This window comes from Callionymus lyra, chromosome 18 (assembly GCF_982586985.1).
Source record: "Callionymus lyra chromosome 18, fCalLyr1.hap1.1, whole genome shotgun sequence".
In the NCBI taxonomy this organism is placed as follows: domain Eukaryota; kingdom Metazoa; phylum Chordata; class Actinopteri; order Syngnathiformes; family Callionymidae; genus Callionymus; species Callionymus lyra.
Window position 1 is genome coordinate 14,717,095 of NC_141835.1, and position 13,851 is coordinate 14,730,945.

The 13,851-nt window shown below is 39.7% G+C and overlaps 1 protein-coding gene across 1 annotated transcript in view; it reads left to right on the top strand.

Annotated features, from left to right (window-relative positions):
* Window positions 1-13,851, top strand: part of akt1 (AKT serine/threonine kinase 1) — a 39,285-nt gene that overhangs the window by 22,483 nt on the left and 2,951 nt on the right. The window contains exons 4-12 of the mRNA XM_087779407.1: window positions 1,990-2,101; window positions 2,264-2,390; window positions 4,324-4,455; window positions 4,574-4,639; window positions 5,598-5,666; window positions 5,739-5,864; window positions 7,236-7,364; window positions 13,265-13,479; window positions 13,594-13,681. Coding sequence (XP_087635533.1) covers window positions 1,990-2,101; window positions 2,264-2,390; window positions 4,324-4,455; window positions 4,574-4,639; window positions 5,598-5,666; window positions 5,739-5,864; window positions 7,236-7,364; window positions 13,265-13,479; window positions 13,594-13,681 — 1,064 coding nt within the window. The remainder of the gene's footprint in view (window positions 1-1,989; window positions 2,102-2,263; window positions 2,391-4,323; window positions 4,456-4,573; window positions 4,640-5,597; window positions 5,667-5,738; window positions 5,865-7,235; window positions 7,365-13,264; window positions 13,480-13,593; window positions 13,682-13,851) is intronic.

The window sequence follows — 13,851 nt, forward strand, 5'->3', positions numbered from 1 at the left end:
TTCCAACTTTATTATATACATTAGTTGTACAATATAATCATATTGTTTTTTAAAGAAAACAACAAATAAAAACAGTGCTTTAAGTACATTTTTTGGGGAAAAATATGAGTGTTTAATATAAGTTAATCAAATATATATATATATATATATATATATATATATATATATATATATATTTATGTACTCTTCAATGCTGTATAAGAGTTTTTTGCTTGTGGTGAAGTGCGATCAAATGATCATTGGTTAAAGGAGGTCTAAAGAAGATCCATTATTTGCGTAATGTTTTTTTTAACACAAACATTCATTTGTTTGTCTCAAAACAACCGCTTGGACGTCAAGTCGGTTGGATACCTTCGTCACAAAAGTTCCTAAGAACAAGTCTCCATTATTCCTTTGATTAAAGCTAATGTTTTTCTGTCGCCCTATAAATCTACTTTTATGTCCCTATAGATGTCTTCTCTGGGGATTTATTCATTTTTATTGAGCAGAAATCACCCGAAAGATGCCCAGAGCAGGACCTGCTCACTCAGTCTTCACGTCACACAAAGTTGTCGTGATAAGCTGTGAAATGACTGAACACGGCAATTAGACGACATACTGTTTGTTTTACTAAATGTTTCCTCTCCGTCACTCTTGAGTTATCGTGGCCATTAGCCGCCTGACTTCCAGTATTTATCTGGATTGTGCTTTGAGGGAAGTCTTTCTTTGCTTTCTGTCGCCGACGGGACCCCGGCGCGAGAGGACACATGGCGCGTCGGCGCTGATGATGGCACTGCAGCTGGATTGTGTATTCCCCCTGACGGAGCCATGTTGGATCTCAGTGGTGGTCCGCTCCCCTGTCCCCCCATCCATCAGACAGAGGCCATTTTGTGCTTCCTTGTGACATATTTGCTGACACCATTCGTCTGGGAGCAGATGTTCGAGCCAAGAAGATGCAGATGGAAATATCTGCTCACCAAATTCACTTATTAGTTTCTGGTGATTGATAGTCGAAACGCTCGCCCAAACAAAAAAGCAGCATAAAATCTGAAAATATTCATTTTTAATACAATATATATATATATATATATTTATTTTATACGGGTGGCTAATTAAATGTCCTCAGGGTCTATTAAGCAAAAATCAAAGGGTGTAAAGTGTTAAGATCTAGTATTTAAAATCAACTTAAATTATTATTTGATAGTATTTTAATTTTTTTTTAAACCTGATTTAAAAGCATATTTTAGATTTTAAAGAAAATTGTATTCACCTAAATCAGTAAATGCTCCCAGAAATGACCAAAGAAAAGTACAAAATTACCAAAACAAAAACTAAAGCCTCTTATTCGAAGACAGTCAATAAATTAAAAAATAAAACTGTTAGTTGGAGTTAATTTGACCTTATCAGGGCCACATAAATACAGTTAAAGCGTTGCATGGGTTCCCTAAGCTGCACTTTTCTCACGTATGATTATACCTTTCGAATAAAATACGTAAAAACAAAATAAAATTGTTAATTTCTACATGATCTTTGACTTCATAACCACATAAATGCATTAAAAGGGCCGCCAGTGGCCCCCGGTATGATAACAACTAATAAATTAAAGAATTAAATCAAATTAAAAAATGTAGTGTCTACATGATCTTTGGGCCACATAAATGCGGTAAAATGATCGGACTTTGTCTGATAATATCTATTATTCAATGTGTTTAATGTAGCTTCTAGAGATTAAGTTAAAATGACGAAAAAAAACGTTTATTTTTAACCGAATCATTAGAAGAAAATATTGTTTACCCCCCAAAATTGTGGCAAAATATCAAAAGCAAATGTGTTGAAAATCTCTTCAATTGTTATGAGACAAAACGACTAACACTGTGCACCTGTTCCTTGCTACGTTTGCCAGCATCTTGTGTTAGGGTGGCGATAAAGATAAATGGCTATAACCGTGTTGGTGTCTCCCTCTTTCTCTATGGATCCTCCTCCTCTACTTCCCTCCATGGCTGTGGTCAGAGTGCCAGCTGATGAAGACAGAGCGACCCAAACCCAACACATTCATCATCCGCTGCCTGCAGTGGACCACTGTCATCGAGCGCACCTTCCACGTAGACACCCCCGAGGAGAGGCAAGTGAGAAGCAAACACACACACACACACACACACACTCACGCCTCCCAGCCGGTGAAACGCCACGAGTCGGCGTCGGCTCGTAAGAACGCACTCATGTTTTTCCTGGACGTGGCACTGATGGGTAAATGACTGGGATGCTGTGATGCTGCGTCCCTCAGGGAAGAATGGACCAAAACCATCCAGACGGTGGCGGAAGGTCTTCAGAAACAAGAGGAGGAGATGATGGACTCTTCTCCAGACCCCATGGACATGGAGGTGTACCTGACCAAACCCAGACAGAAAGTGGTACGTCCAGGAGTGTGAGGTGTCAACCAGTTGCCATGGTTACCGTGGCATTTATTAAGGAAATATAGCAAAGTTAAAAGTCTTTTCTGTAAGAAAAGTGTAAATCTTGTTATTTAAGTAAGTAATATTTATTTATATAGCGCTTTTCGAGACCAGGGTCACAAAGCGCTTAAACAATCAAAACAATACAGTACATACTTTAAAGATCAAGATAATACTGAGAACAACACAGGAGTTCGAGAAATTCAAGGAAAAGCCTGAACAAATAGAAATCTCTTAAGATGTTTCTTAAAGGAGTCAGTAGATCCATCAAGCGCAAAGAGAGAGAGAGGAAGATCGTTCCAAAGCTTAAGTTAGAATCAATCTTTTTTTTTTTTTAATTTTGGGACAATTTTGGATTCATACCCCACCCTAGATCTTACAATATACGAACTGCCCTCCTATAACTGTCATTACGGTACCTCCCAACACTTGACCTGTAGCGCCATCCGAACACAAACCCAGATTGACCTGCACAAGAGTTTCAAAATCTATCAGTTACATTATGGTTAACACCAGCTTAAACCCAATGTGGTCTGCAGAGATGAGTTCACTGAGAGGGAGTGGGATGAATGCTCAGTTTGAAGCAACCGTGGAGTGTTTAAGTGGCTTCATTTCAAGTTGGAAGGTATAAAACATGGACCAAAACATGAGATATGCAAAATAATAACCATTTATTTTTAACATATTTAAGTGTACCTTTTGGAATTGATTGTTATACATTAAAATATAATTTAAAAAAGTTATGATACATTCATAAAAAACGATTTTGTGCCCTAATAAAATGTAAGTAATAAGTAAGTAATTTTTATTTGTATAGCGCTTTTCCAGACCAGAGTCACAAAGCGCTTAAACAATCAAAACAATATTCAATAAAGTATATATTTTAAAGATCAAGATAAAACTGATAACACAACAGGAGTTCCAGAAAATCAAGGAAAACATCAAAAGAACAAACAATTACACATGTAATGGGAGAATAATACCTTTACAAAAATGTTACTTTCCTAAAAACAAACAAACATATTATTAATTAAGTTCTAATAGATGGTAATAAGATGATAATAAAGAAAAATGGCTGATTGTGATATTCCAACCTTGGATTCACTGATAGATTTGGTTATTGATATGAACTAAAATAAAAGATATACTACATTTTTGTGTTTAAAAATGTGTTTTCATCGAAATGTGACAATACCCCCAAATTCTACCATTAAATATTGGTGTGTATGATTCATTTTGAAACGGTCTTCATTTTTAAACATGACTCCGACCACAAAAGATAAATTGTTTCTGTAAAAATGTAAAAAAGTACAAATTTATCATTTTAGTCTGATAAGCAGTGTCTGTTTAGAATTCTTACCATGGGATAAAGACGAAAAATGGAAATTTAATCGGTCAAAAATACCGTTATATCGTGTACCTGCTGAGAGTGTAACTCATTTTTGATAATTCTGAAGCCATAAAATCAAATTAAACTCTGCGCGCCTTCATATAATTGTGGTCATAGAAAGGTTAATACACAGGTTTGACTTTATTATCGACTCTGCAGTGGTGACAGTTGTAACTCAACTCGACCTGCTCTTCATCCACCGTCGCCTTATTTGACCCTTCACCTCCTCGCGGCCTCTTTTTTAACTTCCACAACATCGCCCGCAGAAGGCTTAGCACCCTATAGCATGTCCCGCGGGGGTCTTGACCCCCCCCCACATGTGCAGCGACGCACAGATCCAAGGCCACAGGATAGGATGTCCTCCGCACCACCGTGTCTGACATTCTCCTGAGCGCCCGGGGGTCAAAGGTTAACTGAGACGCCACCCGATTTAGGACAAACCATTAGCGCGGCGGAAATAAACGAGTGTAACGTGAATCTGTTTTCTGTCCATCCCGGCAGACTATGCACGACTTTGAATACCTCAAACTCCTGGGAAAAGGCACTTTTGGCAAAGTTATCCTGGTAAAGGAGAAGGCCACAGGACGCTACTACGCCATGAAGATCCTAAAAAAAGAGGTGATCGTAGCGAAAGTAAGTGGGCGCCCGAGTAAAGTTGGGGAGGGAAGAGTGGAACAGAGCGATGACTGATACCTAAATGGTTGGCCATTGTGAGAGTCGCACAAACACTCTTTGTGCGTTTCTCTTTCAGGATGAAGTGGCGCACACACTCACAGAGAACCGAGTGCTGCAGAACTCAAAGCACCCATTCTTGACAGTAAGGATGTCGCCGTTTGTCTGCTTAACCCCCGCATTTCACTGGAAAAAAAACAACATTTGCTGTCTGTTCTCGTTCCGTGATGCTTTGATGAATGATGACACTTTTTTCAGGTGTTTATTTTTGAATTAAACACCAATGAAATAAGTTATTTCAACACTTAAACTACATAAGTTGTGATAAACAAAGTTTTGAATTTATTTATTTATTGTATATATTATTTTTACCTCACATTAGGGGAACATTTCTTCTTTCTCTATGTACTTGACAGTTATATTATTATTTTTTAAATATCTTTTACTCTTGATACTACTTAAGCATGACAACCATGGTTTATTTTAAGAAAGTATAATTAAAAAACATATTTTATTTAAAAAGACAACCTTAGATATAAAATGTTTGACATAGATTTTTAAATGTGTCAATTATATATCATATATATATTTTATCATAATCTATTCTAAATACAAAAGATAAACGACAGGAAAATGTCAATCAAAGATTTATGAAAAGTCTATTATTACATTAAGGATTACTATAAAAACTTAAATAAAATTTTAATTCATGTGTTGAAGAATAAAATTAATAACAATATAATATTATAAAGTTAATACAAATTCTAAAAGTATATTGTAACCCGAAAAGGTATAGATTTAAAGTAGAATAAATTCAATAACAAGATTAATTTTAATAAAAGATAAAATAATCTACTTATAACTACAGTTTAAAGTATATACAAAAAGATAAAATGTGTCTTACTGTATTTTTATCTTAATTAAATGCAAAATTATTTTAATACCAATAAACATGACCGATCCAAAGTTTAGAAATTTGGGGAAAATAATTAAAGATTATGTTTTTAAAATGGATAAAAAATTCCCAATTTTAAACTCAAATGACTGTAGTTTAAAGTAGAATCTTTAGAGAAGTTTAGTAAAACATCTTCTGTCGTCCGCAGGGACTGAAGTACTCGTTCCAGACACACGACCGCCTGTGCTTCGTCATGGAATATGCAAACGGCGGCGAGGTAAATCTCAGCGCGGCTCTCGCATCATGTCCACCCTTCTGTCCTCACGCCGTCCATCTCACTTCCCTTCAGCTCTTCTTCCACCTGTCGAGGGACCGAGTGTTCTCGGAGGAGAGGGCCCGGTTCTACGGGGCCGAGATCGTGTCGGCGCTGGACTACCTGCACGCCGAGAGGAACGTCGTCTATCGAGATCTGAAGGTTCGTCATAAGAAGTCATGTTGGTACAAAACTAGAGTTTGTGGATCATCATCTGTCTGAAGCACAGGACAGGAAGTAGTTGTTGAATTATGTTGATGGTTTGGGATTCAAGCAAACGCTTACAGGTAATTTAGTTTGATCACATGAGTCAAACTCAAGGCCAAATTTATTTCGCTAGTTCATTTTATAGGCTTAAAGAGGCTCATAATTAAATTAACTTACTCACAAACATTCAATGTCTTGGTGATGAAGCTTTTGTGTGAGCGAACTGTGAATAGCAGTGAGAAAAAACATTCCTGTATAATAACAATAATAATAATAATAATAATAATACAAATATTTTAATATTGATTTGGAACTGTTCAGTTTGTCTTAAATGTAACCCTATGTGTGTGTTTTTTTGACACACCTGAGCTAATGCCTACATTTTTTAATCATTTTATTTTGTCAATTTGCCTCCATTAAAAGAAGAATATAACAGAAAAAACTTCAATTATTGTAGGCAGGTTTAGTGACGACATAAAAAGTACCACAAAAAAAGCATTTAAACTTATCACAGTTGTGAGAAAATTATAATGTGTCGCAGAATATATTTTTTAGTTTAACATCCGCAAAACAAGGTGTTATTTCAACACCTAAACTACAGGAGTTATGATACAAAAAATAAATCTTAAATAAAAATGTGTTAATGTGCTAATTCTTTCTGTATCTCTCTCATATACATATATTATTATGTTTAAAGATATTTATTGAATCCTGATCTATTATTAAATAAACAATACCATGGTTTATTTGATGACATATACTTAAAAAAGAGAAACTATATTAAAATATACAGATTTTTCTCAAAGGTTATAGATAAGAAATGCAACATCTTTGTGTTGTTTTCGACCTCTAAAACTATCAATCAATATTATCGGAATAAAAAATGGATGATCTCTTAATAAATGGTTTTCCAAAATGATCTCGATAAAATCAACTAGACTGATGGTCGTGGAAATGAATACATTTTTAAAAAAAGGTAGATTATCAGAGTCTGGTCAGGAAGTGATTATTTAGTTTGAAGATGTTCGGCTGCTGTTTGTGGCCCGACTTTAAAAACGGCTCTCGCCACATCAGCACTACGTCTTCAACCCCCGGTTCCCTTGGGTACACGAGGCTGTCTCCCAGCCTGCTAGGGTTCTCCTGAAAATGCCAGGGTAGCAGGATCGTAGGATCTGCTGACTGTGGTCGGGCACTGCCGGCCATGTGTGAGCTACAGCTGCCGGGGACGCTTTACAGCGACGTGGAGCCGTTGAAATAAACCCAGTTGAATTTTTAACTCTTGTCGACAAATGCTTCCTTACAAGGTGTTTTTCTTTCTTTTCGTAGCTTGAAAACCTCATGCTGGATAAAGACGGACACATAAAGATCACAGATTTCGGGCTTTGTAAAGAAGGAATCAAAGATGGCGCCACCATGAAGACCTTCTGCGGCACCCCGGAGTACCTGGCGCCCGAGGTAACATCACTTCCTGTTTGAATTGAAACCGCTTTATTTGGAATTTGTCCTTTAAATATCAGCAGTTCTTAAAGATTATTGTAGGTTTTTAACTGTAAATACGATGATGGAAGAAAGACAAAAATTCAACTGGATTTTTCAACTTTATAAAATGTAAGAAGTCTGAACAGACATGAATAATCAAACTGAGGTCATTCATTATTTAACATGTACATCAACATACTTTTACTTTAGTTTTTCTGCCAGTTGATGAGTTAATGTCCATCATGCATAGATTAGAGTTATACTCAAAAACCTTTCTCCAAAAGCATCGTCTCACTCCCTCTTTGTGAACTCATTGCTCTAGTTTCTGGTTGATTATACTCTTAAGACCTTTTAAGTGCATCAAATGTCTCGTCACTCATGCATCCATCTTTGTTTAAGTTTGTTGTCTCGAAACTTCTGCGACAGTGCCCGAGCACGCAATGGTGCGTTTAGGGTGCCTCGGAAATCGATGTTACCATTGCGTTTGCTGATGTAAAAGGTTGGAGCAGATGCATCTTGAGTTTACCCACAATTTAAATACGATGCACCTTCAAAATGTAAGTTGAAGGATAAGATATAATACATCGAAATTATCCTAAGCAAATACTTATACATATAATATATTATGTAGTATGGTCCGAGTACTTGACTCTGGACTCTGAAGTCATAACTGCTTTTGTTTTGAAACCAAAAATATGTCCAAACATCCGCTTTAAAAGCCGCTGGAGTCGACTGTATCCTCTCGTCCTTAGTCATCACCGGGACCTCCTGAGCTTCGGAGGAGGTGTGATAACTGCTACCATCTAGCGGTCAAAGGTTGCAACACAAAAACGATCAAACGCTGTGAATATTTGCATCCAATTATATTATTTTATAAACAATTAATTGACTGTAAACCATTAAGATAAAACTAAGAGAAACATTGTATTGATATTTACTTCCACCTCTAGTCATAAGAGCACTGGAAGAGCATTCTCTGCCCTCAGCTGGAATTATCCAGATAGGATGAACCCCGGAGGAGTTCCGGACATTTCAAATGTTCCCGTCGGGAGCGACGGAATCTAATGTCAACATTTGTTTCTCGCGCGATGAGACACAAGTCCAGAGGAAGCGAGCGAAGGACAGCTGTTTAAAAAAAAAAAAAAAAGAAAAGAAAATGCCTCTCTAATCTCCAAATGAAGTCGTCAGTTAGTGAGTGTTTGCCTGTGGGGAGGGGCCCCGGGCCCTCCTCCCTGTGGCGTGCAGGTATGACATTTGTTGTGCCGGGCTTTGTAACCCGACACCGTGTTGTGAGCGCGTGGGCCCGTGAGTACGACCCAGTCAGGAACACTGTCGGGCTTGAAAAATGTTTTCCGGGGCGAAGGCTGTCGTGTTGACACAGTTGCTGAATCATTTTTTTTTTTAGATTCATTTGGAATTTTCTGGCAAGGAGGGGGGGGAGGATGTGGTGGTGGTGGGGGGGGTGTCAGGCGGACCCCCCCCCAGGAAACGTGAGCTTCCGCCTCGGGGATATTAGACACGTCGGCTACAGCTGTTGTGTGTCAATGGAACCTGCTGTTGTTGTGGTGCCTCAGCTGACCCGCGCCAGAGTCACCAAACTTCCTCGTCCACCACCGGCTTCTACCTTAAACTCAACTAGATGTCGAAGGGCAGGGGTTATAGCTCGGCCCCGGGGAGAGCGGTGGAGAGACATCGGGTTTCCATGGCGACCGGGGTCGCTTGTGAGCGTTTCCATGGAGCGTGAGCCCAGGCCGTGTTACAGGTTGTTCTGCAGTAAACAATGACCTTGTTGTGCGAGCCGCGCAGGAATGCTGCAACGTCTGGGAATATTCAACTCGGGGAGGGAGAGACCCGATCCGCACGAGGTCCGGTTCGCCTCTGGAGCGAAGACACTTTTACTTTTGTTCGCCGGATAAGAAACCCAAAAGTACAGAGAGTTTTGACTCTTTAACTGAGGGTGAACGACAAATCGAAGTTGACTTTCAAAGGCGTCTCCTGCCAGACATCGTCTGTTTATACTTTTGAAGAAAAGCTTCAGTAGGTTTGCCCCGGGGCTTCCTCAAACTGCCTAAAAACACTCTAGAACTAGAATCACATCCAGGAGACCTTCTGACAAGAAGCTAGCTTCTCTGGACGAGCAAAGGTTCTACTTTGAGTCTCTCCTAGATGACCAAGCTAATCAGCATATTATTCATTATTATTATTATTATTATCCACTTTTCTTTGCTACTGCTTTTTTAAGTTTAATTTGCTGTTTTAAATATTGATGTTAGCTTGCGTGTCCAGAAAGTCGCTTTTAAATTAAATGTATTATTATTCATAATATTTATTCATATACATTTTTTCGAATTTCTAGTCCTTGGACCTACATAAAGTATTTTAAAATTCAGTGTATTGTGGGGGTTTGCATTAAACAAACTCCATAAAATAGTGACCATTTCATTTTTCACTTGTTTTATTTGAACTTGCAAACTCAATGTTGCCCTCCCTTTCAACAACCTTCTCGGTAACACCGATCTGAACAGCTCCCACAATGCTTTGCCGCCCAGCCAACCAATCCCAGCCGCCAATTACTTTTGACATAGAATTTAAATACAGCATTTTATCGACTAATCAGCCGTCACCAAATAGAGTTGTGTGTAGAAAGAAATGATGGGAGTTCAATGTTTTGTCACGATACGTAAGGTCATTGCGGTAATTAGTGCTTAACATTAAGTTCTGTGGTTGTGTAGAAGTTTATCTTGGTGTTTAAACAAGTCACCTGTTTGTGAGACAAGGAGCTTTGCAGTAACTGACCACAGCTTTCTATGTAAAAACGTGCAGTACCATGTGCAAAAACATAATCTGTAACCGCGGAAGGTGAACTCTACAGATTCTGTATCTTAAGTAGACTTATCTCAACATGATAGTTTGTTTAGCAAGTGTCCCCCCCTCTCAGGGTAATTTAAATATGGATATGATGGATGACTGTGTATCAAGTAGTGATGTATATTGTCAAGAATATGTTGATATGATGAAGTATGAAGTATCACGATACAGGGGCAACCATACGTTATATCGTGAAACTGGAGGGATAAGAATATATTTGTAGTATTGCCTGAGTGTTTGACGGTTTTGCAGAATTTTTGAAACCAAAATATGTCCGAACATCAGCTTTAAAAGCCGCTGGAGTCGACTGTATCCTCTTGTCCTCAGTTATCACCTAGCAGCTGAAATTGCTTTGAAGATTTGCCTGTTAATTGTAAATAGCAAAATCAAATTGTTTTATTTCATACACACGTTATTGAAAGGTTCACATTAAAGTGAGTAAGTCAAAACGAAATAAAAAATAACTAAAAATACATGAACAACTAAAAGAAAGTGCTGTTGAATATCGATACAGTATTGAGTGAAACAATATGTTTGTATGAAAGTGCATCAAGTCTAGCAAGTCATGCTAACTCGTGAGCGAAGTGCCCCAGTTTTGCCGCAGCCGTCCTCCCTCTTCCTTGGGATCCGTTACAGTATTAGTCCGGGGCTGCTAGCGGTCCTGGTTACGTCCATGAGGGATGAGTCGGGCTCCTTGGCTCCTGGCAGCTCCACAGCTGTGGCTCTCTTCTACATATATGGGGCAGCTGCAGACCCAGCTGTCGCACGGTGTGAATCACACGACAGCAGCGCTGGAAATAGAGACGGCCCAGTAATCCTAACCCCACGCCGGCTTCACGTTACTCCCTCTGTCCTCCCCGGCGTCAGGCGCCGTCCACAGCTGTAACCACCTTCCTTTTTTTTTTTACGGGGGGGGCCTTCTCCGAAATCTGTATTTATCGTCCGACTTCATTCGTCTTTTTCGCTTTGCTAAATCGAACTGGCGTCGGAGGGAACAGCCTGTTCTTCTTGTCTTGATTTCACCTTCAACATCCGCCAGGAGAGGTAGAATCCAGTACACGTCCCCCGGGACCTCGGAAACAACTGCGCTCAGCAGCACATTAGTCATGCAACAGGTTGCACAGACTTGTGTCTCTGCTCTCCAGATCAGCTTCTAAAGGTTTCTCCGCTCGGTGTGGCGTTCGAGAAACAGACGAACGCTGATGAGCTTTTTTTCTTTTTTTTATGTGCAGCTTAGTAGTCTTTCTGTGATCGGACTCACAAGCTAGTCAGGGGTTTTTTTTACGAACAGGTTTGGTGCTTATCGTGTTGACCCCTCCACCTCTGCCGCTTGTTGACCCGTGTGTTTGTCCGTGCAGATTAAATATGCACGGCTCCGGGGGAAACACTATCCTGGCTGCCACCGCGAGTCGGTGTTGACCGTGGAAGCTCCGCCCCCGTCAGGAGGGACGAGCAGGTGACTCCTGGGTTCGCATCGGCAGCTGCTTTACTCTTTAGTTTGTCTTCCTCGTAAATCTTTTTTTGAAGGTTAAAGAATCTTATGGCATCATAGGAGCAATGATACGATACGTCGTGAACTGAAGGAACAAAGTTATATTTGTAGTATTGTCCGAGTACTTGACTCTGGTGTTGCGGAATTTACAGATCACATGACTCTTGATGAAGTCGTAACTGCTTCAATTTGTTTTGAAACCAAAATATGTTGAAACATCAGCTTTAAAATCTGCTGGATTCGACTGTATCCTCTCATCCTCAGTCATTATGGGATTTCATTGATTCTTTAGCTGTGGAAGACCTAATGACTGCTGCCATCTAGTGGCCGGAGGTTTAGTTGCAACACAAAAATTAACAATTGGCGTAAATATTTGGGTGTTAATTGTAAATCCTTTTTTTGTTTTATTTTATTCACAGTTTATTAAAATATAAACGATGAAATAACTGATAAAGATAAACATGATTAATAGCAAAACCTTTTTGTATCTTGTCTTCTTTTTTTGGTCGATAAAGTGCTGTTTAATATTGATACAATAAAAATAAATATTGGGATATATCAATTCAATTCAATTCAATTTTATTTAAAGTGTCTTATCATAACAAAGTTATCTCAAGACACTATACAGTTGAAATAAGACTATAGTTGATTAAGGAAAAATAGATCCCAGCAATTCAACAAAGAGCAAGAAACAAAACACTGTACAGTGAGCTATGGCGAGGAAAAACTTCCTTTTAGAAGGCAGAAACCTCGAGCGGAACCCGACTCATTGTTGACGGCCTGCCGCTTTGACCGGCTGGGAGGAAGGATGGGGGGGTAGACAGATGGATAAGGAGAGGAGTGAGGGAAATTATAGTGAGAAAAAAAAAGAGGAGAGTGTAGGAGAGTCCATGGAGGTGCTGGAGAGAACTCGGGATCTGATGACGTGGTGAAGATCCTGGATCAGTGTATATAGATTTAATAACTCCAGATTCACCGGCACAGACTCCTCAGTATAACTCCTGAAAGATTGACGTGAACAAAATGTGCTTTGCGTACACAGATACAGCGCTGAGTTCATTGAGTGGGGGTGAGATGAAGAGTATTTTCTTTCAAAATAAACCCACCTGACTTGTAGTCTTGACTAAGGGTTCCTGCGGATCCTTAACTAGTCTTAAAACGCATTCATGAGTCTAAAGAACCTTGACAACTTAAATACAATTTTCAAAAGACTAAAAAGGTGAACACATAAGTCGTAACATTTAGGGTTAGGGTCAAGGTTAGTATTTTTTTTTTCACGGCCGATCGGGTCAAGGTCTTTTTCTATCAGCACGATCAAATAAAAATTAGAATTAAAATTTTGTTCTTGTTAATAAAAACATGTGGTTAAATTATTTCTAAACCCGTTTGAATAATGTTTATTTATTTATTTTTTATTTGGTTGAGTTGATCTTGAATTTAATTTCAAACTGTGTCTTTAAAAATCTTCCCCTGAAATGACTCTGAACTGATCCCTCATTTTTCCGGGTCCATGAAGGTTCTGGAGGACAACGACTACGGCAGGGCGGTGGACTGGTGGGGTCTGGGCGTGGTCATGTACGAGATGATGTGCGGCCGACTTCCCTTCTACAACCAGGACCACGAGAAGCTCTTCGAGCTGATCCTCATGGAGGACATCCGCTTCCCCCGCACGCTGGGCCTGGAGGCCCGCTCGCTGCTCTCCGGCCTGCTCAAGAAGGAACCCATGCAGAGGTGAGCGAGCGCCTTCAGAACCCTCTCCATATCCACACACTCCCCACAATTGGACCGGCATCATTGGCCGAATCACTCTCCCCGACATCTCCTCTTTCGTCCCCGACCTCTCAGGTTAGGTGGCGGTCCGGACGATGCCAAGGAAATCATGCAGCACAAGTTCTTCTCCGGGATCGAGTGGCAAGATGTTTATGAGAAGAAGGTCAGTTTTCAGTTACGCCTGTTTACGCCTCCCTGACAGGGGCGCTGTGTTCCCCCCCTCCCGGGGATCAATGAGGCCACGCCCCCTTGTCACCTGACTGACGGCTGTTACGGGGCTGATTGATGGCGCTGATGTGCTGATCTGTTTGTGCTTCTTCTTGCCCTCAAACA